Source organism: Drosophila guanche, unplaced genomic scaffold (genome assembly GCF_900245975.1).
Source record: "Drosophila guanche unplaced genomic scaffold, DGUA_6, whole genome shotgun sequence".
Lineage (NCBI taxonomy): Eukaryota > Metazoa > Arthropoda > Insecta > Diptera > Drosophilidae > Drosophila > Drosophila guanche.
The window spans coordinates 7,094,428-7,120,922 of NW_022995747.1; the positions used below are offsets into that span (position 1 = coordinate 7,094,428).

The 26,495-nt window shown below is 43.7% G+C and overlaps 1 protein-coding gene across 2 annotated transcripts in view; it reads left to right on the forward strand.

The window, feature by feature from the left end:
* LOC117582721 (extracellular serine/threonine protein CG31145) overlaps window positions 1-26,495 on the forward strand; it is a 67,192-nt gene that overhangs the window by 15,675 nt on the left and 25,022 nt on the right. The window contains exons 3-6 of one of the 2 annotated variants that reach the window (XM_034270646.1): window positions 2,589-2,634; window positions 21,564-21,685; window positions 24,440-24,644; window positions 25,024-25,934. In XM_034270646.1, the coding sequence (XP_034126537.1) occupies window positions 24,621-24,644; window positions 25,024-25,934 (935 nt within the window). In that variant the 5' untranslated portion in view covers window positions 2,589-2,634; window positions 21,564-21,685; window positions 24,440-24,620. Of the gene's footprint in view, window positions 1-2,588; window positions 2,635-21,563; window positions 21,686-24,439; window positions 24,645-25,023; window positions 25,935-26,495 lie in introns of those variants that run through there. The other variant, XM_034270647.1, reaches the window with a different exon arrangement.

Below are 26,495 nucleotides of genomic sequence, written 5' to 3' on the forward strand. Positions count from 1 at the left end.
GAATGTGTATATGTATGTACACAATTGTACATTTTGTGCAATTTTGTATTTGAGAGCCGAGCCCTTCCCCTGAGTTCCAGAGATCCCAGTGGCGGTTTCTCGCCCCACGAAACAAATTTCTCGAATATAATCAATTTGTTGTCGTTGTCGTTGTCGCTTGTCGCTGGCTGTTTGGCTTGTTGCTATAGAAATGTTGCGGATGTTAATAATAAAATTTAATTAAAGTGAAAACAAAGTCAACGCATAAAGAGATTACAATAAACTGCTGCTTGATGGAAAACTGGGAAACTGCAATCAAATTTATTGAGTAAAAAAAAACTGAGTAAAATTACGGATAAAACAAATTGAAAAATTATTAACATTCACTTTAATTGGTGCATAACTCTCTTCTCAAGTGCGGCATTTAATTTATTAATAATATGGTTTTTATGATGCGCGCAACCGTTTTTTTTTATTTTATATTATTGATCAACACATTTCTGTGTAATGTGATTCGCTTTTTTTTTGCATCTGCTTTATCTGCTTTATTTTTGATGCTTGGGGCATGTGGCATGTGGCATGGGGCAGGGGACGCAACGATAGATAAAGCCATTTGCATGGCAAATCTTTTTTTCTTTTGTTGCTCTTTGTTGCCACTTAAATGTTTTAATTAATGAATTTGTTATCGCTTATCGTCATGGTGACAGCAATTGTTGGCCTTGTGCCCCCGCCCTCTGCCATTAGTCTGCCATAGTCTTCTTACTCTCTCTTTGGGCCATCTAATTGTTGGTGTTACCAATGTGGCACCCTTTGTTGTGGCTGTTGTGGCAATTGTCTGTCAAAAGATTGACATGTCACGCCAATGGGGAGATGCGACAGAGCGAGCACCACGAATATAGGTTAATACTTACTTTACTTTCTTGGTGGGACCACGGCTTCTGATATGAGACCTGGCTAATGGAAAGTATGGCATGATGCCAGGTGTGATAGGCAACAACAGTTGACAAAGGATAATGGAGTGACTTCTCTTCCTCCGAGTGGAAAAATTCAATTTACTGGAATAGCACGATCTGGATTGTTGGAAGTTTAGCTATCATTTATGTAATGGAAGCGGTAATGGATAAGATAAGAATAGCAAAAATATGCATTTGGCTTTCAGCGCTTTATCACCATTTGCTGCACAAAATGTCGTAAAAGTGAACGGCGTCGTTCGTTTTGAATGGCACAAAGTTTCATGTTTTGAAGATTAAGTTAGATTTACTAAGGTTAGATGGGACCTAGATGACTTCGTTTTGTAAGCACGCTAGATTATGAAACTGAACTTTGATCTTAAGGGGGAAAGTGGAGTGCAAGTGTCGCATGTAAAGGGCCATTTGTCCTAGGAAAGCATCTGTGGTAATCCAGAAATTAGCTGCGCTCTCCTAGGCCTTCTACTCATTATTTTTTATGGCATTTTAATGACTTAATTAAACAATTAACCAGGCGGTGCACCACGATAGTTCAATTATGTAAGCAGCGAGAGGAGAGCAGAGCTGAGCAGCCCGCCGCCAAGATGCCAACAATTAAAAGTTCATTAATGCGAGAAGCTGCACGATGATGGCAGATGGGCGACGCTTGGAAGGGGGGAAGTGTGGTGTTGCAGCTGGGCAAAGCGTTGCATAGAAAGAGCCATAGTTGTTTTTGCTATTTCCGCAAACGGCTTGGAGGCAACAAAGAATCTAATTGTATATCAAGTGCAAGTGCAATTGCACAAGTGGGTGAAAAGGGGGAAGGAGGAGCGAGAGTGGTTGGGGGATCTGCCTCATGCACCAGTGCGTCACACCTCTTAGCACACACACACACACACACACACGCGCACACTCAGCGTTGGGGCGATACTTGCAAACTAATTCAATTAACGTCTAAGCAGCTTAACATCATGAAGTGACCCAGTCTCTATTGCCCCATGCCCGCGTTGCCCCCGTTGTCCGATTTTGCTTCATTGCATTCTGAACGCTCCCTCTTGAACCCGCTTTTAAGCCCCTGTTGAAAGAGTGACCCACAACTAAATGTTTGCTGAAATTGAATATTATCTAAATTACGAGCTTGGCACTTAACATTCCACACACACTGTGCACCTCACATATCTTTATTGTGAATTGTGCAATTCCCAATGGCCAATGGCAAACCAGTTCGAGTTAAATGAAAATGGATTCAACAACTGAGAAGATGAAAATACCCGGTATCCAGGATCATCATTATTCAATCGTTGTAATTGTTTGGTGTGCATAATTATTGTTACTTAATATTTTAATATACCCCTGCCCTACTCAGCATACACCGGTTATAACAAATCCAAAAGCCAAATCTCAGACAGTTAGTCGAGTTAAAGTCTCAGTGTCACAGACAGTGACAGACACAGCGACAGCGGACAGACATCAAGTGCAATAAACTGGTTTCTGGCGTGTCCCAAAAACTCATTCGTAGGCGGAAGTGTGTGGCACAAAACAAAAACAAAAAACAAACACGAAAAAAAGCTAAACAAAACCGAACTGGGTTAAGCCGTTAATTATATCGCACTTGACATTTGCATATTAATCAGGTTTACAATTTCCTCACTCTCCTTGCAGACAATTCCCAGAAGATATATTTGTGGCACTGGAAGCAGATCCAAAGGTGAGTAATGCTCGGAATTCTTTACGAAGCTTATCAAAAATTGTAGACTTCCGTTGGCTGTAGCTTCCTGCAGTTTTGATGATGATAATCTTTCCTTAGCTTTATATTTGCACTGTCATTTTACACACTCAATGTTTAATCAACAACAACCTGATAATGCGGAGATGGGTACGAGCCAGAGCCTCGTTATAGCCTGGTCATGTGCCTGGATATGCTAATAAAAAAAAAAAAATAATTTGTTAACACGGCTAACCATTCGTCGGGGTCACACTTCCCAAATGGCCGGTGGCTTTCCAACGTCATGTCAACTGCGGCTTTGGCATGTCACTGCCAAAATCATATATAAAATATATTTTATATCTCGTTGAAAACCACATAAAAAAGAGGCATGTAAATAAGCTTCTGCCCAAAAAAAATAAAACCCCATTCGTTTTCACATCTCAAATGCAAATATCAACAGCCGCAGAGTATTGGTGGTTAAATATTTACCAAAATATAATAACAATAACCAAAATTTGTGTATTTCGAGAGGTCTCCGAGAAGCTCAGAGGCAAACAAATGTTGAATTTATGTCTGAAATTCCAAATGAAATAAAATCCCTGTGCTAATTCTGTGAATTAACAACAAAGTATCCGAAAATTGGCGAAGTAAAGAGTGTTTTTGAGGCCAACAATTTGTTATCATTATTTTCTGTGATGCATTTGGGCTGAGGGAAATATATCAGTTTTTGTTTTTATAAAAGATAAGAGGATTAAAGGATTTACTCAAAGTGGTAGGGGATTTCATTTGACAAAAACAAATGCGGCAAAAACACATTTATACAACAGATAGTCTTAGTTGTAGGTACCAATGTTTGGGGTCTTACAATAAACTGTTGAAATACTTAAAATCTCTCCATTCAACACACAATTAAAATGTACACAAATTTGACTACAAATACAGTAATTAAGGCTGTTCTAAAAAATTTGAATAAAATAAAACAATTTGATGGAAATTTTTAAAATATTGTAAAATGAGCAGAAAAGCTGGGGACTAGGCCTTTCCAATAGAATTTATATCTTCTCCCACAGATAGTTGTAGAGTATCTAAGGTTGGCGATATTATTCCGTTCAATATTACTTCAGGAAAAAGGTGCGACGTTGCGACGCAAAATTATATGATATTTGAAGTATTGATATTATGAAATTTGGGTAGTTCTGTAACCGGGCCCGCTGCTTAACCAGAAACATTCATTAACAAATGTTGGCGTTTCATTTGTGCATAAATTTATTTAGCACGAATGCTAAATATTTCGGCTCCCGGCTCGCGCTGTCACTTGTTTAATATATGCAATATATTGTGCGAATTGTATGAGATGTGTGTTTCGTGACTAAACAAAAGCTGTCGTAAATTGGGTTAAATTTTGAAGGAATATCCTATTGGGACGAGTGCCGGCAAAATATATGTGGATCGTGCATAATCAATGGCACATTTGTGTCAACACGAGCCGCAAATAAACATCGTCTCTGTTTGCATATTTGCCATAAGAGTATTCCATCCAGCCATCCAGCAGGAGGGCCAAGAGCCATGCAAATATTTGCCAATGGCTTACGGCCTAACCGGATACTGGACGATGGACGATTCAATACACCTCCCCCCACACGTTCTCTCTCGCTCTATGTTATTGTTATCTAATCCATCGCCAACGACGCGTCGCGAAGCCATAATCTTGCAGATAGGGCTATCTGTCGGATATGCGGGAACATTCTTATTCTGGGAATCTATTTTTGTGCTGTGAAATATTTTTTCTTTCTTGAGCCGAGAAGCTGTCGTCCTGAATTGAGTACGCCTTGCATTTTCCTTGCATCACTTTGCACTAATTAGTAGTTTAATAATACGATAATAATAATTTGCACTTGACGACCTAACCATTGTAACAATCAATTGAAAACAATCCAATCTCTGGACAGTAATTAAACCCCCAAATGAGCAAACTAAAAAACAACAAAAAACGCTTACAAATAATTCGATTTAAATGCAGATAAAATTAATTAAAGCCCTTCGATGGGCAATAGAATTTCATAAACAAAACCAAATAAAACGAATAAATATATGCAGATATTACATGTGTATTCTGATCGGATATGTGGATTCCATCTGCCGGCAGGAAGGGAGAATGGGGAAACATTCGAAATTGCATTTGCAATGCTGTATTATTATTATGCACATTTGACCCCAATAGCAGAGCGATAGTCACATTGGGGGGTGTGGGAATATGTCAAAAAGGAAGTTGCCAATTATGAGAGTGCGACCAACACAATGAAGTTTTTGGAAACACTTGCCACGGGCCCCCCATTGTCCGTCCATCCATTCAGCTGATTTATGCATCTCTCAGCACACAAGCGGACAGACTCTCTCATTATTGTTTTGCGAATGCGTGCCTCTGTGTGTGTTTCTGGATTTGTGTTTGTTTACATTACAGGAATTTCAATTGCAATTCACGTGTGGTGTATTCCGGGTTTATTCAAATTTTGCTAAAATACTAAAAACATTCTCCACAATTGACACGCTCTTTGGCTCCTCTCTGCATGTGTTATCGCACCCGCACTCTCGCGCATTTGTGGCAGGCAAACATATGTATCTACGCACTAAACTACCCCCCTCGCGTGTGTGTGTTGCAAGAAACTTTTAGCGTTTGCCGAAAATTGAAAACGTGTGCGAGAAAACTAATTTGATGGGCAAATAACTAGAGCCCCACAACAAAAATAGTAATACACATAGCAAAGAGAAACCAACACGAAACTTTTACCTGTGTAACATTTAAATACGGGTAAATATATTCTGGAAAATATTATTAGTATTTTTGACTATACTATACGGTTTCCTCTAAAGCCAAATAAAAAAGCTGATCTCAGTGCTGTAGATATCCATGCCAATCTCCTCCAGATAGTTTCGAATCTGCCTGTTCCACTGGGGCATCTGCTGTTCCACAAGTGACTTGGATATTTGTGAAAGGGAATTTGTTTTCCGGTTACGTTTCATTTCCTTATTTCAGTAATTACCAAATTAGATGCGATTGAGAAAGTTTTTTGTGCTGCAGTGATTTTTGGGCTGAAATATGTTTTTGTCGTTGCACAGTGGGGACTTATGCTGATTGCCACTAGAGTCGACTGTAGATTCTGTTTATGCAAATGTTACGTGCGGATTGGGGCCTGGGAAATGCTGGGCCGAAAAAATTAAAAACCCCGCCAAATTATGCAAATGAACTTTTGTGCTTGGCTGACCTTTGGGGCCGGGGCCCAATAACAACGGTAGCAGCAGCAGCAGAAGCAGAAGCACTAGAAACAGCAATGTAATTAAGCCATTTGCTTTGAGCCTCGACACTCGCAATTAGCAGCGAGTTTGCTTCTCTCGACAACCTCCGTGTCCCTCGCCCCTCGTCACAAAAACGAATGAAAACGAAGGTGTCAACGTGTTTGCCTGTCTGGCTGCTTATTTTTCCTTTCCCCTAAAAAACTGCGGGGGGAACTCAGAAAAACACACCGTACAGAAAAATGAAAACCAAAAAAAAACATTAAAAAGCTTTGGAAATATGCAAATTTTTACGACTCGACATTGAAACGTGGCCATAATTGGGCCAAAAGTCAGAGGCAAAGTTTTCTTGGGTTAGAGGCTTTGTCTTACAGCAGATTTTTGGCTTGAACTCCCCCTCAAATACCCTGCCACGATAACCCTTCTGTTGCCATATAATTAGCTTCCGACTTTGGTTGCACTTCTTGTTGGCCAAAAGTTTTCTTGGCGTATTTGGGTTTGCGTGCGGAGTAATCTCTTTGTTTTCAAAAAGAAGTGGGTTCTTGTCAAACTGAATATTTGATTGGATATATTTCTGAGGGAGAAATTGGAAAAAGGACAAGGGATTTTGTATACGTATTCCCTGTTGCACATGAGAGGAGAGTCGGTGGAAGGAGCTTTAATTCTGCTAGAAATGTTCCTTTCCAGGAAAACTTTAAAAGCATTCATTTGTTTCGTTGTAAATTTCTTTTGCTTTTGGGCCCACCAATTATCTGTGAAATTGAGTACAAAGTGTTCCACTTTGTTACTGTGACTCTGACATGGGGCCCCAGTGTCATCCCGGGGAAGCAATTTGCGTCTCGAACACTTTACAAGTTGGGTTGTCAGGACACAAGTTACTTGATGTTGTGGAGGAACCCTAGAAGAAAGCCGCAGCCATGTGTTCCCAGCCCCAGCTGGTGGGCGGGGCTGTGTGTGTATATAACCTTTTAAATCTGTGCAGATACATGCAAACGCACACAACGACAGAGAAACATAAACTGCCATAAAGTAGCAATAATAATCCTTGAGCCTGTGTCGAGAACGTTTTACTGAATTTTTATTGACTCGAAAAAGAGCGGCAGGCGCTCGGACAGTGTTGAGGCGTAGAGGACATCCAAGCGTTCAGGCAGCTGGGCGAACCTCTTCAGTTGTCAGGCGGACAATAGGAAAGGATGGGCAGGAGCCCGGACGGACAATGGCTTTGGGGCCAATAAAAAGTCGTCATCATAATTTCCTTCAGCTTGTCGCACAAGTGCGGGAGGCGGTGGGCTTCTAACAATAGAAAAGCAGCGTATGAAGGTGACTTAATCCGGGAGGGAAACGATACCTTTGTCACCGATGGCATAAATTCTGTTGGCATTTTTTTGTGCTCACCGATTTGGAGTCAGAGTAATTCTGTGAAGTTAAAAAGTTACTCAAAGGAAGTCTTCATTCCCACTGATCAGTTCGAAGCATACATATGTGCAAAATGTCTTGTTTGAATGCGTTGCATGCCGATGAAAAACGCATCGTGGTGCAGCAGCTTAAAATACAACCAACCCAAGGCAAGAGACACAACGAAGCAACAGTAAGAGAGCGTTACAATAAATGACCATAAATGGCCCGCTGTTACATGCGCATAACTCGCACATTTGGGCCCCGTTAATGGGCGTGGCAATCATTCGACCAAAGCAACAGTAAAGTCGCAAAATCGCGAGGCGGCCTACCATTCGCTGTGTCGCTTGAGGCGTAGCCTAAGCATTAGTTGGCCTGCGGTTCGGTTAGGTTTTCTTTTGTCATCATCATCATCGGGAGTGCTGATTTTTATTGTTGGCAACATTATTTTTTAATTAAATTTTTACGACACGCGCACCACGCACCCCAAACCAACAACAACAACAGCCAGGAAAGAAAAACAGTGAGGGGCAATAGGAAACGGACACAAACTTGTATCTTGCGGGTGTCCCACGCGGAACTTCTGCTTTTGTACATTTTTGTTTTTGAGGGCGGATTGTTTTGTGAGGCAGCTTACAGCAGGACTCTCTGTCTGCTGCGGGCTGCTTTTGCGTGTTTTCTGCATTTCCCTGCAGACTGCGACAAAACACAAGTCTGGAAAAGTGCCGAAAGGGTTGCGAGGGGAGAAGCCGCTGGCCAAACCCAGACACCCGGCTGTAAATAAATTTGAACCCTTCTTTTTTGTTGGTCTCGGACTCTGCTCCCGGAGTCTTTTCCAATTTGATTTTTTTGTGCTCCTTCAAAAGGATTTCCTGCCAGCCATGTGGGCGTGTAAAATACGCTCAAAAAGGACACGCGCACATCTTCAGAGATGTGGCAGAGTGTCCTTGGAGTACTTTAGCTGTGGAGTGTCTTAAAAAGCAATGCAATTATTTCAAGTGTTTTTTGTGCCCCGAAAAGAGATTCTAGATGGCCGCAAAGAAGGATAAAACAGAACCATTTAATTAGGCAGTATTTTTTGATAGGAAACGAAATAATTGGTGCAGCACAGATCCATTATTTGATTTGAAACACTTTCCGTTTCTATTGATCATATGATCTTGAACTCCTCGCAATACATTGCTCTTCAGAGCATTAACTATTCGATGCTTCCTACCACTTGAAATTTACGATTTTCCTTTATGGAATTTCTGATAGTTTTTCAGAGCTGAAACGAACTGGAACTGAATCGTTGTGAGCATTTCAGGGCCGTGCCTTTTATTGCTTGCTTTTTTTCTTTTGCCGCTTTGCCCACTTTGGATCCGTTTTCCTGCTCTCCTGCCGCTCGACTACGTTGCTGATTCACACACGCACACACACCCACAAATCCAGAGTTTCCCTTCGAGCTCTCCTCACTTTTGTGTCGGTGAGGCATGTATGTATATTCCGTAGGCGAGTTTTGGGTTACTTTGAGGTCACAATGTGTGTGAACTGTGTGTCTGTGTCTGCAGGCGTCTCCACAGAACGCACAAATAGAAATAAATTCTGCAATAATGTTTGTCCACTCCATGACACACCCATTAGAGCGTTAGCATATTCCCACATACTCAATATCGTATATCCTCCGTCCTCTGTGTGTGTGTGTGTGGCTGGTCAGAGCGATTGAAGGAGCTTCCGAGGGTTCATCCCTTTGTCCGTTTAAGAGTCCACTCTCTGCTACGTCTTCGGCTCAATTCGATGGAAATAATCGAATTTTGTATACATTACATTGACATACAGAAAATTATGCAAATTGAAATTCAATTGATTGGAAAATGCGATGTTTTTGTGGCACTCCCTCGCAAGCCTCCCCCGCCACAAACCTCGCCCACATGGGAGGAACAACGCCTCCAACTAATGCCTTCCATATGTCTTCCCATTATGGCATATGAATTTGAATTTGAATGGGACCACGAATGCCTCGTCCCTTATGAATGTTGAATATGTAAATTTTGACCAGGAATTATATCAGCAAAGCGGCAAAAATCTGTTTGTAGGCTTTATTCATTATTCATGGGTGCGTCCGATGCGGCCCAAGTACTCTGCCCGACACAACTATGAGTCTATAATGACCTCCGTTTAGTTTGCTGATGAATTACATTTCAAATATTCCCGGTCGCCCGCCAACTGTCTCTCGTTCGTTGGTAAAATCGGTTTATGGACTTTCGGCTTTCGGCCTTATTAAATCATTTTAATGACTCAAATAAGCCGGGCACTGGGGTGCACTGGCGATAGGGGAGTGGGGTTGGCGATTGGCGCAGACGGAAAGAGACCGAAAAACCGCACTTGACAAACATTTCATTAATTTCTTCAACGTTCGCCTTTGAAGTTCAAATAAAGCTCGGTTCTAAAGCTTAATGAAAGGGATGTGCTTCCCCCATTCATCACATGATCGTTTATGCGTGGCTCATGTACGTGAACAGGGCAGGAGATATGAAGATATAAAATCCTGAATAAATATGCTATAACACTTCTTAATGAATAAACTTGATTATTGGTATCATGACATCAAAACTTTTCCCTTTTGGTCATTTACAGCCAATTGTTGAACACTTCCATGGAGCCAATTCCAATTTCGTTTCCCATGCCGTCCAAAATTTGCATAAACAATCCCATGGCTGCCATTAGAAGTCACATCAGATATCGCATTAATTATCCGCATAAACCTTTTTGCGAATCCCTTTGCTTTATCCCTTTTTTCCCCGCTTGGCTTCAAAGGGATTAAAGCTGGTCGCCCGTACCCTGTTCCCGGGTGTAAGCCAAAATAATTAGTGGGCCACAGAGAGCGGGCGCACAAGCCTAATGGTCAATGGAATCCTCCTAAAGTCCTTCGCCTGGCAGTGCAAATACGACCGGAAAAAAAGGCGAAATTTGTTGGGCAAATGTTTGCGTGAGGGCGCCACTCGAAACGTTGTGAAAATACTCCACTCTGATGTACCGGTGAACCATTAATTTCAATTAATTTGATTTATGCCGGAACCGAAACTGGAAGCCGCCTCCAAATAGATTTTTCACTTGTTTTTCCTACCCTGGCCCCCCCCCCGACAGTCTTTTCATTAATTGTTTGGCGTTTTGTGCGTGTAATTGGTGTGGTTAATTCTGCGGATCCATCCGCTCCTCGCGCCCTGACAGGATGGATTTCCGATTTCCCATTGTTGAACAAATTAAGGCCAAACTATGGTATAATGCCAATCATTTGTTGTTCGTTTTGTGGAGATTTGCATTCATTTTCATTGGAGGGAAAGGCAAGGGAAAAGAAGGCAGCAGCAGCAGGAGACGATCTCTTGAGAGGCAGCTGGGCGACAAGTCGATAATTTCCACCAAATGGCAAAAGCCAAACAAACCAAGGAGGGAAAGAAGAGCAAACAAACGTTGAGCAAAACGTTTGCCTAATTTTGCTACGCCTTTTGGTCGTGTGGCAATTACACTTTGGCTGCAGCGGGAATGAAACTACGACTACAACAAATCATTTGTTTGCACAAGCGCGACAAGGCGAACTTTTGAACTTTTTCCGCGGGGGGAGCCAGTACCCGTACAGTTGGGGGCTACTACCTACTGTCCGTCTTGTTGCCTGTCTGGGGAACGACTGAAATTTTGTTGCAAGCATTAAAAGCATTACGTTTTGTGTTTGTTTTAGCTGCCTCCTGGATCGGGTTTGGGTCTGGGTCTGTGCCTGTGCCTGTGCCTGTGCCTTCGTGCAGCCCTGCCTGACTGCCTGACTGGCTGAGACAGCCTGACAGTTGTCGGGAAATAACAAATAAATTGACAGATGACCTGACAATGGATTTCGTTACGTCTTTCACTCACTCTGTTCACGGCAGTAGAAACGTGAAGACCACCTTCGAAAGGAAAATGTCTCCCGAATGAATGCAATTAAAGTGCAGCACAGCTGTGGGAATTGTTATCAAAATGCAAATTGCATTTGTTTGCCGCCTGCCAGGAAAAAGTCAATAACTGCAAGAGACGCAAACAAAAAGATAACAAAAAAAACGAGCAGTTAAATGTTGACCGAGAGAGTCGCCCCAGATGGTGAAGAAAATAGACCGCTCCACCCAAAACAAAAAATAGGAAAACTCTCCTCGAACGGTGGTCAGCCCTTGGGGCAAGCCACGCTCAACGACGCTGTGGGTGGAAAGTTTTCTATTTGTGTCCTTTCACCCAGCAGCAACTTCCTGCCAAGCCGCCTACGAAACGGGTTCCCTTTACTCCACAAACAAATAACAATTTCAATTTCGCGAGTATCGAGTGCCGCCTGAAATTCAAATTTTGTACGAGGAACTGCTGTATAGTACTTTCGCGGTGCCCCAGGACAAGGCAGCCCAAAGGATCGATGGCGGCTGGCAACACCAGTGAGTGCAAACAGTTTTCGCACGCCCTACACCTCCTCCTTCTCCTTTACCGAAACTCTAACAATAATGACAGCAAATCAATATCATTGTCAAGGCTCCCCGAGGGCCTGGCAGCGGCAGCAACAAAGTAAAAGTCTTTTTATCTCACACCTTGCCTCTCTTTGTCAACCGTTTTTTGCGAGTGTGTGTGTGTGTGTGTGTGTGTGTGTGTGTGTGTGTGTGTGTGTGTGTGTGTGTGTGTGATTTTCATTCGTCGCATTCGTATGTCGTCGCTTGTGGGCCTTGTGTCTGTTTTTCATGGTTTTCCCGTGGTTTCCCTTTGCACTTTGTTGGCGCGCGTTGGCAAACATAACGCGCACTTTTACGTCCACGCCCTTTGGTTACGCTACCAGTGCCTCTGCCACGCCCACAGCCCTAGAGCTGCTCCCCTCACCGGTCGTGTTCATTTACTCAGCCATTCACTGTGCCTACTCCTTCTGCCCTGCCCCGCACTGCCCTGTTGAGTCGGTCAGGCATGCAATGCAATGCAATTCAATGCTGCAACTGCAATGCACTTGAATTGCCGTTGCAGTTGCAGCTGCAAAACAGCAGAGTGAACAAAATTATTCGGTTCGGGAGGGAAAACTAAAGGAAAAACCCACAGCCACAGATGCTGTGGCATGCGGGGAGTGCAACCTCCACACTGCAACTGACCATCCGATATGACCATCCATCCCATATGTTCCCCATGCCACTCATCCAGACACACACACACACACACACACACACATGCAGCATGTGCTGGTATTCAGCCACGCATTCATGCGGCAGAAGATGCAATTGATTGCAGTTGTTGTTCGGTTGTTTGTTTGTTTGTTGCTCCGTTGGATGGCACCCCGGTTCCTGTTGCATAGTGTTGCCACATGGGCGGGCACAGGGGTGCCACCTCCATGGGTGCCACCTCCCAATACCAAGTATCTCTCCCGGAAAAATCTGTGGGGAACACCAAACTTTGGTTGCATTATTGATTATGTTCCCTTATCGTTGAGGGTCGTTTGTTGGAAGTTTACTTTTTTCGCCATCCCCAACCCTCTCAGAGATATGAAGTTAAATCGGTGTCAGAGATAACAAGAAGATTTATGGATGATTGACGGAGAGATTTATAGTACTTATAGCACTTGATGTACATACGTACGTGCAGGTAGAATGTAGAGGGAAGTTCGCAAGTAAAAGACAATAAATAAGAAATATTATGAATGACATTCGTGGAATATTGCAAACGACGTTGATTCGCAGTAAAAATATTCCATATGTGTTGTTCCGTCGCTGTTGTCATGTTGATGCACAACGCTGAGCTTTGCTTAGCTTAGAGGTCATTGTGTTCTATCCACAATGAGGGTATTCCATGAATTAAATGAGTGTTTGCCTTGCATACAAGTACTTTTCCTCAAAGGAGCAGCTGCCCTCCGGTATTCATCGCTTCTTCGCGTTCGTTACATCAACGTATCCAATAAACACTCCTTTAGTCTTTCCTTTTTTGCATTTTGGGGGATAATTAAGCGCTTCTCCCACGCTCACTCGCTGGGAGATCGTGTGCTCCCTGCAGCCTCTTATGCAATGCTTCAAAATTGTTTCTGATGCTGATGCTGTGGCTCTTGCAGATGTTTTTGTTGCCTTCAGCTTTGTCATGACTCTTGTTGCTGCATCTATGGTTGCTTTTGCTGCTTTTGCTGCTGTTGCTGCTGTTGTTGGTGGCACACATTGTTGCCTGCTTTAAGTGGACACACTGTGTCGCTTGCACTTTTCTTTAACATCGTGGCATGGTGGTTTTTCTTTGCGTCTTTTCCTGTTTTATTTGTTGTTTTTTGTTGCCTATGACGCGCAGTCCCATTCATTGTGGGATGTCACATAATGCCCGCTGGAACGACCCACAGGGGAAGGGACATGTGGTAGGTGCATGGGACATGAGGCATGAGGCATGAGGCATGCGGTAAGAAGAAAATGCAACCGAAAACGCGACGCATGCCCTGGGGTAATGCGAGACACAAAACTGTGTCCCAGGAGAGTATTGAAGCAGCCACCGACGCATTGTTGCAGCAGCCAAGAAAATTGACAAAAGTGTGAAAGAGAGAAGAAGAGACGAAGAGGCGAAAAGGGAGGCAGAAGGAGAGACGAAGATGCATGTACGTGTGCTGTTGGTCCAAGTTAAACATGAAAGTGAAATTTTCACATGGTCGCTGCTGAATTGCCGCTGTCTTCCACACAGCTTCCGGCTCTGCGCTCCGGGAATGCGATGCCCTGCCCGTCATGAGGCTCACGTTTATTGTTACCTTTTGCGAAGATATGCCAACACATTCAGTCTCCTTTAGCCTACACAGAGAGAAAATAATTAGGTGAAAGAACTTTAGAAACTAAAAGCGAAAGAGCATTGAGCACTGCCTACACCTCACCCGGCAGTGCCATCTGCATGGATTGGGAGCCAAGTGCAATGGCACAGTGGCAGTGTGGAAGTCATCGTTGTCGCCACCTCATTGCCTCGTCGCTCGTCACTCACTTTTCTTGGGGCCAAGTTGCAAGTTGCACGTGAAATAAGTGAAATTGCAGCCAGTGGCATTTCAGCAGCTGCCAGTCGTCGGAGTTTGCCAGAGAGTAGCAATTGCTTCTAATTGTTATGGCTCCCAGCAGCAGCAGCAGCAGCAGCAGCAGCAGCAGTAGGGCCTGCCTCATCAGTGGCTCCCGCTCGACTCGACTCGACTGGCAGCTGGCATTTGTTGCTCCATTATGGCCGGGAATTTAAAATATTTAACTTATCTGCGGGGCAGCCATTAAATGCGATAACCGCAGGCGGAGAGTGGCTGACAAGCGGCCAACTTGATTATGACAGAATGTACGCGGGAAAATAAATGCATATATAATATCTTTAAACCGATTCACTCGGCTGTGCGCTGTGTGCGGCATAATAAAAATAATGTAAATGTAAATTGCCATATTAACAGGATTCGAAAGGACAGCGAAGGACAGCAAAATGATTGCGATAAACGCAAATAAAGCATTGACAAACGGATCTGCTGGCAGGCGGAGGAATGGAGGGACGGACGGATCAGCTCCATGGCCGTCGAGCTGAGGCTGAGGCTGAGGCGGGGATATGTTAAGCCCTCCGCTGAGAGCAATTACGACAAGAGCGAACCACAACGAGTGGCGTTCTGGCAATGGCGATGGCCATGGCCAACGTGTCCTTAAGCGGCGGCAGCCCTGACTGCCCGCCAGCCTGCCCGCCCCGCAGTTGGTTTTATTTCCATTTAATGCTGCATTTCCGCTTCCTCATTGTGTGTGTGTGTGTGTGTGTGTGTGTGTGTGTGTGTGTGTGTGTGTGTGTGTAACTGCAGAAGGTGGAGCGAGGCTGCTGATCGCTGATGGCCTCCAGCCGCCCGTCAGTTGGCCTGTCAATTACATTTTTAAATTTCTTGCCGTTAATTTTGATGCCTTGTGGCACACGACAGTCGTAGGCCTGTGCTCCGAGCTGTGCTTTTAAGCAGATTACGGACACTTTCGGACCACGCCCCATTCCACCGCCTTCTCAGGTTAAATTTTTTCAGTGTTTGCCTTTTTATCAGGCGACCTCTGTGTGGGAGGGAGGGGGTGGACGCACAGTCATTAAATGTATTTTTGTAAACGTCCTGGCGGCAGTCCATTGTTAAATTGTATTTTTATATTCCCACGCATCTCGATGGCCTCAGTCTGCTGCTGCCTGCTAGCCTCCCACATCCACCAAAAGTTTTCCCTGTCATTTCTCAGTAGCTGAATTCATTTTGTTTGCAATCAGCGAACGGGGAAGCGCTATAAAAAAATGCTGAAATATATAAATTGGGCCCCCAAAAACGGGGCACAAGCTCTGTGTCCAGTCCACTCTCTGGGTTTTTATCAGGTGGCTTTTCCGAGTTTCCCTCCCAACGCCCAACGCCCAACGCCCCACGACCGACTATCTCTGGGAGTTTTATTTACTTGCTAGCAATTTCTCTTCACTTCGTTTTGTTAATTTGATTTTTATCTGCTCTTTATTTACCTTCCACTCCGTGGCACTCCTCTCTGTCTTCCAGTTCCACTTTTAGCATTCCCGTGGCAGCAGCTTGGCATCTCATTTGCACGTCGCGCATACGCTTCGTTGACGTCTGCCTGATTTTTATTTAGGGTCCCTCATTGGGTCCAGCTTATGTCGGACAAATGTGCAGCTCCACTGGTGCTGCTGCTACACAATGAATCCTTCCTGGCACACTCCATCTGACCCCTCTCCCGTGCCCCTGCTGTTAACCAGGCTAATCACGAGAAAAAAGCCAAAGCTTTTCACACCTTTAATCTTTGTTAATTGGATTGCCCTGCAAAAAAAAACTAAAGCTGTGTAAAAATTCCGGCAATTATGCTCTGCATCCCTAATTGCTTCCTGGGTCCCAGTGCGTCGTCCGCCCGGGGATCCTCAGCTTGTGATTTTTATAATAATGATACCGGATTTAAGTAGATGCCCCAGCATAAGCTGCTGCCAGCAACGGCAACCAACAAAGTCGTCACAACAAGAACTATCAACGCTGCTCCCTTTTGTGTCTCGGTGTGTGTGAGAGTTGGGCCAAAAAAAGATAGAAATATACATATAGAACGGCGGAACAAAGGCCATGGATAGCAGCACAAGGAAAGAGACCCAATGGACGACTGCACAGTGGTAGGAAAACGAATAAAATTGAAGGAAACTTGCTTGAAATATAATCATGTCTAAGAGTCATCCTCCATCAGCCTTAGAGGCTCTATCAAAATATTTTTTGGACAGGGCCTACAGCAGTTTTAAGGAATAATCTACACCAGTCCGAACTCTGTCAAAGCTTTCCAACTACTCAATATTCAGTCCATGGCAGTGGCTCCCATTTCGACTATGACAAGCATTTTGCCCCGTTCTGCTGCGTTATGATGTGGGTCTGCCGTGGATTCTGTGTGGGACCACGGTGCGGATCCAAGGCGAAAACTGCTTGTGGGCCACCGTAGTAAAAGTATCTTGAAGTCATTTGTGCAGACTCTAATGATTTCCGCTAGTTTCCGTTTCGTTGTCATTGTCCACGTCTCTCCGCTCCAGCTTCACCATCCACCAATACATCTCTGGGGCACAACTTTTGCCCCTCAGCTCCCATTCCTTCCTCTGGCATTAGGGTTTTTGCTTGTTGTTCAACATGCAACGACCTTTAAGCCTTCTGTTGTTGCCCCATTGCCCTGGCCCTGGCCCTGGGCCTGTCCCTGGGCCTGTCCCTGGGCCTGCCTCAACCCTGCTATTATTGTTGCGTGTTTGTGCGTGTGCCTCGTATTGTTTGCTTTGATAAAGAAATTATTGTAATCTGCCTGCGGAATTGGAGTTGTGCTGTTGTGGTCTGCCCCTCTTTCGGAGCTTAATCAAATTGTATGGCTAATGGAAATGAAGTGGTTATGCACACACACACACACACACACACACACACACACTCCGTAGCCCCCAGGGAACCTGGCGGCAATTGTTGTTAATGAAATTGTCTGACAAAATGCGTTTGACGGCTGCTCGAGTGAGTGAGTCGTGCGAGCCGTGTGAGCTGCAGCCTGCCAATGGAATTATATATAATTGCTTGTAATTTAACCAATTTACAGTTCATAAAACTGCATAAAGCCAAACACGAGACCCGACAAAACGCTTCGCTTACAAAATCGTGTTATTTGTATGCCTGCATTGAGATGAAGTTTGATATGAAAAGAAATAATCAAGGCTATGTTTGATTCGATTATTTGATAAACATCACAAGTGTGAATATGATTCAATTTTCTTCTATTTAGGAGCAAAACCAATTCAATCATTCTAATTGTATGGCAATTACCTATTCTGTTTGCTTTGCTTTAGTTCAACGACTTCTCAAAAGGTCTACTATAATTTCAGCTCTTTCTGAGTAGCTCTACTTCCTAGAATATTAATTTTAGTTGTAGAACAATGATTGATTTGAGATACAGTCCACTGTAATCAACACAAATTGGCTCCGGTGTAGCAATCATTTTAGAGGGCGGTGACAATGATACATCGGAGTCAATTACCCATCATTTGATGGCATGTGATGTATGCTCCTTTACGTCACTTATTGTTAAATGTTGGATTCATTTGATTACAACTGAAGCTTAGATCAGAGCCAAAATGTAAGTCGTGTTTAAATAGGATTAGAACCTAAATAAACCATGACTCAATGCAATTAGTTTAGTATTATTTGGTTATAATTGGTTTATATTCACAGGGAAATAACTTTGAATAGACTGTAAAGATTTACAATCGCATATACAATGGAAATGTATCTATAAATAGCCACTATATCATTGTTGTACTCTCATTTGAACAGCAACCGTTGCATGCAAAAGTTAAATTACCTCAAAAAACAACTACAGCACCAAAACCAAAACAAAAGCAACAACAACCGAAACAACGACAACAATCAAACCCGTTTTGACTGTTTCCCATAATCAGGCAACAACGAGCGGTTGAGGAGCCGTGTGAATTTTATTTTTCGGTTACAAACGAGTTCCGTCTACCATATATTTCCCTATTCACCCCCTCTCGCAGTTCCCCTCACCCTAGTTGTTACGAAGATTTTTCCCGACTTGCAACGACGATGCACTTAAATGTTGAATCTGCAATGAGTCAGTCAGGCTGCTGCACCTTTTCTTGCGTTGGGTACTCTGATTTTGAGCGGCATTTTGTGACGAGTACAAAGAAGATTCTGGATATTCGAGTTCTTTGGGCTTAGGGAAGTGTGCGAGAAGATTACTACTTAATTATTCGAAATTATATATGGGTAAATTACTAAAGTATCTAACAATTCGGCTCTCATACTTTTCAGAAGAGGAAACTTTTGTGGCAGCATGTGTTTTAAATGCTGCTGCAGTGTTTGTTGGTGTTGCAGCTGATGCTATTGTATGGGTTGTTGTTTGCACAATATTTCACGCATACGTGCCTCCGTTGCCTCTACGATGGTGGGTGTGAGGCTGAGTGGGTGCTACTACCGTGGGTGGTGCCGAGTGGGTGTTGCTGGGTGGTTTGGGCCAAAATGCGCTCTCCCGTAAAATTGCGCGCAATTTGATTCTTTTTTTTGGATCGTATATGTGTTGGCTTAACGACAACAAAGTGAACACTCAGGGAAAATCAGTGGAAAAAGCAGCAGTAGCAAAAGCAGAGGCTCTGCCAGAGCCCCGAGTTCTGGATTGTGTTCAGCATAGCAGAAAATTATAAGTTAATGGATTTTGTTCAATTTTTTGTTGGTTGTTTTCTGTTTGTTTGTTTCATTGCAGCTTTACAGCTGCCACAATTATTATCATTACGATTGCTGCAACAAACACCGAATTGTGTTGACAGAAACATGTTGTTTTTGCTGTTGTTGTTTTGCACTGCCGGAGCATGAAAGTGTTGAATGTTGTCACCACAGGAGGCATTCAACAGCAATGACACGCTCGTTGGGCATTGTCACAGCAAAGCGGAGGCCTCGACCATGCCGCATCAACAGCAATATGTGGCAAATTCAAGTTCAATGCTGATGCGAAAGTTTTCTAAATATTAGGAAAAAGGCAAAAAATGGGTGCCATTTATGGGGGGAGGGACGGAGCGATTGCCGCTCTTTGGCTTCGTGGGTAATCAATGTAATTAAATGCGGAAATTGCTTGGCGCATTGCAAAACAGATTTGGCACTTGACGTTAACTGTTCCATGGCAGCGCCATCAACATCAACAGCTCCAGTGTCTGTCCCCTCCAAGCGACAGAGACATCGACAGCCCCTTTTGCCATTGAATTTGAAACCGGCGTCGCAGTCATTAGGGAAACCAAAGAGAGAAATAGGATAAAGGAATAGAAAACAGGCAAATACCCTTAAAAATGAAAACCTTTCTTGAACGAATATCCGAGAGAAGAGTATCCAGTAAACCGTGTGAACCGTGAAACAGGAACAGTACGTCACTTAGAGAGACAGGAAGTGTGAAAAGGGGAAAGGTAGAGGGACTTAAAGGGAGGCAGGATGGCTGGTATGTTGTCTGTTAGTTGCCTCTTGCCACATACGAGTGTTCCCCCGAACATTTACCTACACGCAACGGGAATTTGCAATTATTTAGCGTAATTGCTTTCAATATACCAAAATGTTCAACCACATAATTAGAGAATAGCAAATTGAATGTTGGCCAAAGGAACAGCAAAATTAAGGATGGCTGAGAAACGCAGAGAGTTTAATTGAGTTCCGATTCGAAAGCGTTTTAAAGCATTTGTCATTATTTGGGTGAAAAATGTCCGCAATTAATGGCTACACCTAATCCGTTGAAAATCTAATTAAATGTGCAACGGCTTTTAGTCATAATACAATTAAATTCACACGATGGCAATGCAGCGATTTAAACATATTTACAACCAGTATATTTAAATAATATTAATTTATGGATTAATTATTGCGCAAAAACCCAAAATCCCTGTTTGGTTTTTATGCGAATTAGAGAAATATTTATACTATTAATTTGATATTTTTCCACTTAACTCGAAGCTCATGGAGAATGGGTTTTTTTTGCCTATTTTTCCTTTATTTTATATGTGTTTTTCCGTCTGTTTTTTGATACTGTACATATATTTATTTAAATTGAATTTCTCCGTGATTGATTTGTGGGCAGAATTCCAAAAAAAAAAGAAAAATGAGGCGTAGAAATAACACAAATGAATAACCATCAATGTAGGTCAGCAGCAGCAGCAGAAACTGAGTTTCGTTTCAATTGATGATGGCTTTTCGACTGAATTTTCCAGGGCATCAGTCTGAACTTGAGTGAAGGCTCGGACCTAAAGGAGTCTCGTCTATTATTTAATAACTTTCCCATTTGGCTTACTTACTGCGCTCTCCACTCTCAAGCCGTTTGCTCGTAGCCTTGGCCAGACCTTTCCTCTGGTTGTTATTCCTTTTCCGTTTATTTATTTTCTGCCGAGTGAAAAGGCAAAATTGCATATTTGCTTTTATTATAATAAATGCCAATTTAGCCCGACTGCTGCAATTCAATTACGTGAGCACCGTGAAAATTTCCCTTTTCGGTTGCAAAGCGTCCAACGAGGCCCAGGCCTGGGGCGGCCTCATAATCTCTGACTCCGTCTGGAGGCTGTTGGAAAACGTGAGTGGATCGCAGTACTTGATGCCATAAATTTGGATAAAAATAAAAGTATAACCAAAGACCAAAGACAACAATGGCCGAGGCAACAATCATGACAACCGCTCGAGCATGCACCGGTCGAGTGAATTGGATAATTGTGCATAATTTTAATGGATCGAATGCCTGGAATCAGTTTCTGTCCGTCCGTCGGACTGAGGGGTAAACGTTAACGTATGTCTTACTTGATTTTCCTTTTAAATTGCAACTGCCTGTTAATGTGTGGCTTATTATCAGTGGATATCTTAATGACGGAGCAGCTGCGGCTGCTGCCAACATCTGTGGCTTGACTCCTTTTGTTTCGACTCCTACTCGTACAACCTTTGTGCATTATGTGGGCTTGTATGATGCTGCTTCATGGCATGGCGCACTATTAAGAAGATATAATCAATAATCAAACACATGCCAGCCAATTCCTTCGGCATGCACAGGCACAGCTTTGAATGGCAATCAATTGGCATTGTCTCTGAGCTCATCGCCTTACTACTCTTCTCATGTCCTGTTGTCTTTCAATCACCTAATGGCCAACTGTTTGCCTTCAGTTAACCTTGATTATGCAAAGTAATTCTCCCCTCATTGTTAATGCCACGAAAATGCTAATGAAAATGTTTTCCACAAACTATTTTGCAGTTGACTAAAAACCAATTGAATTTGCATACGATTGAAGTTCAGGTAAAATCAATTTTGGAAGCTGGAGGCGGAGCCGAAGACTGGAGACTGGCTGGAGAGCTGTAGTTGTGGTTTGAGTTGCGGTAAGTTCCTGTTTGTTGGTTTATTTGTTACGCCTGTTATTGCCAAAGATATGCAGATATGCAGACACAGCTACAGTCACGCACACACGTCACAGCTGACTGTCTGTCTGTCACTCAGTCAGTCAGCAGGGTTCCTCAGGCCATGTGCTGCGTGGGATTAGATCGCTCCCCCGCTTTCTGAATATATCCGGAAATAACCCTGTGGCGACCAGACGTCCAGTTGGGGGCCATGTCATCGGCATGCAAATTTTCCTGCTTCCCCCCTGACATTTACAATTGCAGTGGCCGCAATTATATGCGTGGGTGGTGTGGCGTGGTCGGAGTGGGCGAAAAAATGCGTCATTGCAAAAGTGTTGCGTGTTGCATTTTAAATGAATATTTTATGGCAACTTTCGCCCCCACGCCAACACCCGCACAACCCCTTTAGAACGCCTTTAATTATGCAATGCAATTGCAGGCCCAATGCGTGCTGCATTTTAATCGTACTTACAGTCGTGTCGAGGGTTGTGCTGGGTAGAGGAATCATTTTCATGGCCCACATGCAATGAAAGAGATTTTTAAATATTTATAGCCACACAGGCCATCACAGCCGCACGATTCGCCACACACGTCTAGAGTCTAGACATAAATGCCGCAGAGTACCTTAAAGTCGCCCCCGAAATAAAGAAGTACTCGGACTTGTACACAAAAGATAGACAGTCCAACAGGCAAATGCACTTTTCCATTCAAATGGGAAATGTGTCAAGTGTAAGTCAGGACGCGCCATAGCATATAGACGGATAGATACAGGGACAGATATAGATGGATGTAGAGTGGCTGAGAGAGGGAGAGAGAGAAAGTGAGAGACTTAGCTGCATGCCAGACATTCATCTCAATTTATCGTGCTTAGCTGTGTATACATCTACCGGGCAGATCGAAGTGTCGTCTGCGTATATCAAAGTCTCAGCCAGGACACACATGAGTAAGAGGCGTATTGTTGTTGCTCCATCCTGCAGGATTATTTACTCTCACTCTTCCATTGTGTGTGTGAGAGTGCTGCAGCTGTCATTGCTAGCCGTATCCCCATAGCTATACCCATCCACATTCACATTCCCAGTCCCTCTCCCGTTTCCGTTTCCTGTTACCCTGAACATTCCTCATGAGTTTGAACCCTCTCGTTCCTCTTTGGCAAACAAGTAATTTCACTTGACATGCAATTTTTTGTGAGATGTTCTTGCTCCTCCCCTCACTCTCTCTGTATCTCTGTCTTCTCTATCTATTCTCTGTCGCTCTCAGGGAATCTCTCTCAAACGAAACAGATGTAACGCAGGATCAGATAAGGAATCACCGCCTTTCGCACTGGTTTTCTCTTCTCTTTTCTTGTTCCTCGTTTTGCTTTTGTGTGTGTGTGTGTGTGTCTGCCCTTCAACCCCTTTTGATTATTTTTGAGGGAAAAAAACCACAAATACGGAGCTGGAAGCTCGGTTAAAGGCTGAAGGAAAAAAATGGAAAGCGGTTGCATGCAACTGAAAAATGTCAATGCCAAGAAGCGATAGTCAGAGGGGGAGAGAACAGCTGGAGACAAATGTTTGCTGAGAAAGGGCTAGGAAAATATCATGGATGGCTAGGATTTTCCCTAACAGAAAACTCCATTGCTCTTCCGCTTTGGTTTATTTCTAGTGGTGTATATTTTATTAAAGTGAAATCAAAACGTTAAAAGAAATTAAAGATAAAATTAAAGCAGATACTTACAAGTATTTGTATTTCTATAAAAAAAAAAACAAAAATAGAGCTTCACTCATTTATTGCCTTTTATTTCTATGCATTTTTTGTTGACTTTTGTATTCCTATTTGTTTGCCTTGTGTTTGGATTGTAAATATCAAAATATTTATATTCATATGTGTCTAACATAGAGTCAAACATCAGCTTTATGGCCACCTTTTAACTTCTCATCTCCCATGACATTCTGTCGTTTAGCATTGATTCGACATTTCCACGCATATCCACCTCTGACTGTGTTGTTGGCATTTGGCAAACATGGAAATAGGTATTTGTACTTCAAGAAAATTGCAGCATATTTCTGCACACAGTTTTTTGTGGGAAAGAATGCAAACCCAGAGGGAAGATTTCTGTTGTTTTTTCTACATAAACGATGGGAGGGAATGCGAACATTTGCTTGAAAATCAAACTTCATTTGATGAAAGTTCAAAATGTTAAAGCAATTTCATCTGTTTTTTAAGTGTTTCGTTTCTGGCAGTGTGCTTGCAGCATTCAGTGCTTTCAGCCAGTGGAAAGAACCTCAAGCAGATAGAGGGATTGAAAGAAAGAGCTTTGCTTTAGTTTCCTTTTTTTTTTTTGGGGCGGTGGTGTGCGGAAGGGAAGGATTGTTGTGGCCTTGAGTTGCACCCATTTGACGACCCCCCGTCTCAAGCGCCTGCCCCAAAGCCTAATGCCTCAGCAGCATCAGCGTTCACAGCAACAGCAACAGCAACAGCAGCACTTAAATGCTTCACACATGCTGTTCGTTTCTTTTTGGATTTTCTTTCCGCTTTTCCTGCTTTGTCTGTTTCTGCTGCTGTGTATGTGTGTGTGTGTGGGTTTTTCCGAATTATCCGCTTATGCTAATCTGTCTAACGTTTCAAATTTTCATGCTCTTCTCTCATTTCATTCATGCCTCTTCCACTTTGTGCTACTCTTTTGTGTGCCCCTCTTCTACTTTTTCCCATGTGGCTCTGTGTGTTTTGGGAGTGCGCTTTACACACACACACCCACAGACACACACATGAATAGACTGATCCAGCTTTGAGAAAACTCAGCGAAGAAAAGAAAAGTGGCACCAACCAACCAACCAACCAAGCATCTCATCCACTTGATGACCCTCTCTGGCTCGGCCAGGAAGCAGCTCTCCTGCATAGTTGGCTCTCTCCTGTCCATCCCAGTTCTGCACTTCCTTCAATGTCACTCGCCTCGAGGATGAGTGTAAGTAGCACTCCAGAATTGTTTTCATCCGATTATGAAAGGGCCATTGTCCTTCCTGCTTCCCCGTTTGTCCTCCCTCTCTCTCTGGCCCATGCACTTCGTTGAGTTTCGTTGCCGTTTGAGTTGATGGCTTAAATTATTGTTGGTTTTAGCATTAAGATAACAACTGTTTGGTTCCATTTCATTCTTCCTGCGTTCGTTCGTTGGCTTCTACTAACCCCAAAAAAAAAAAGAAGTTCGTTTGATGCATTCCTTGAGCATGACCTTTCTTGGCCCTTAAAACCGATTGGATGTCGGAGGCAAGAAAGATTTCTGTTTCCCCGTTTTTCCCCCACTTTGTCGTACTCGTACTCGTACAATTATCTGAATCAATCTGTAGGTTAAGCCAAGTGGCAGCGAAATCGATGTCAGCCAACGCCATGCCAACATGCGGAACCTCTTCGCCCCATCGCCGGCACAGTTGGCCAAGCGGAAGGAGCAGCGACAGCGGAGCCAGAGCACAGTGTCCCTCCAGAGGGCCAGCCTGGAGAAGGAGTCGCTGCGTGGAGTCTCCACCGGGCAGCTGGCCAGGAAAACCAATGGGAATGGCAGTCTTGACGGCTATGCGAATGACTATGATGGCTACAATGATGGCCAGACCGAAGGCTCCCACATGCAGCGGCTGGGCAGGGGGCGCAGCGGCTCGGTCGCCTTGGGCATAAATCAATTGGCAATGACTGCGAATCAATCAGCAGTAAAACAATGCAATGGCGTCAACGTCTATGGCCAGGACAATGCAGGCCATGACGAGCTGCCGGGAGCTGCTATACCAGGGAGGGCCAACAATGGCTGGCATCAGAGCGCATTTGAATTGGCAATGAAGCAGACTCCTACACCCTCTTGGTCTCCATGCCAGTCACAGTCCCAGTCCCAATCCCACGGTGGTGGACACAAAAACTGTAAGTCAACGAGCCAGCTGGAAAATTGTATTAACAGCGAGCAACAGCAGACGGAGCAGGAGCTAGACATGGAGATGGAGCTGCAACAGGACATTTCTGTTGACTTTGGTAATGAAATGACCTGGGGCAAATCTGCTGAGAAATCGCTGGCATTGAATCACCTGAGAACAACGTTGCCGAGGCAAGAGAAGCATGGAAGATTCTCCAATGTTTCCACAGCTTCCATTTCTGCGTTTGCTCCCCAAGACGATGATGATGATAAGCTGCCGCTGCTGGACCCGCAACAGCCACAGCAACAGTGGCAGCAACCAAGGGACCAGTGGGAGCAGCGCGAAAGTTTGCACAGCCAAAGGTAAATTGACAAAAGGGCCAGAGCACAAAGCGAAAGCAAAAGCAAAAGCAAAAGCCAGAAATGCCTCAGCAGCAAAGGCTCCCTACTAACCAAACTGCATTATTCCCCGGCTTTCGTCTGTGTTTTCTTCCAATCCTAACGCCGCCCCCTGACAATTTGCTTAAGTTTTGCGCTTCGATTGTCCCACAGAGGGACGAGGACGAGGGAACGCGCAAATGGAATGGAATCCACCTCAGATTGGATGCCGTTGCCGCCATGTAAATGAACCAAATATGTAAGCCAAACTAACCTTGACACTCCATGCGATTGTGGAATGGCACTGCAACTGCCACTGCAACAGTTTGCCAATCATTTGCATATCGAATTGCAGCTGGATTGATTGCTTGGTCGATTGGGTGGGTCGATAAGGCAAACCACGTTAGAGACGGGGGTGCTTGTTCTTGTGCTCATCTAATTTGTCGTATGCTCTAGCAGAGAGTCTAACAATTCGATTGAGAGATTTATGTTATTGCACCTTGGAGTGACATTCAAGTAGAGTCAGATTAGAATCAGATTTCGGCT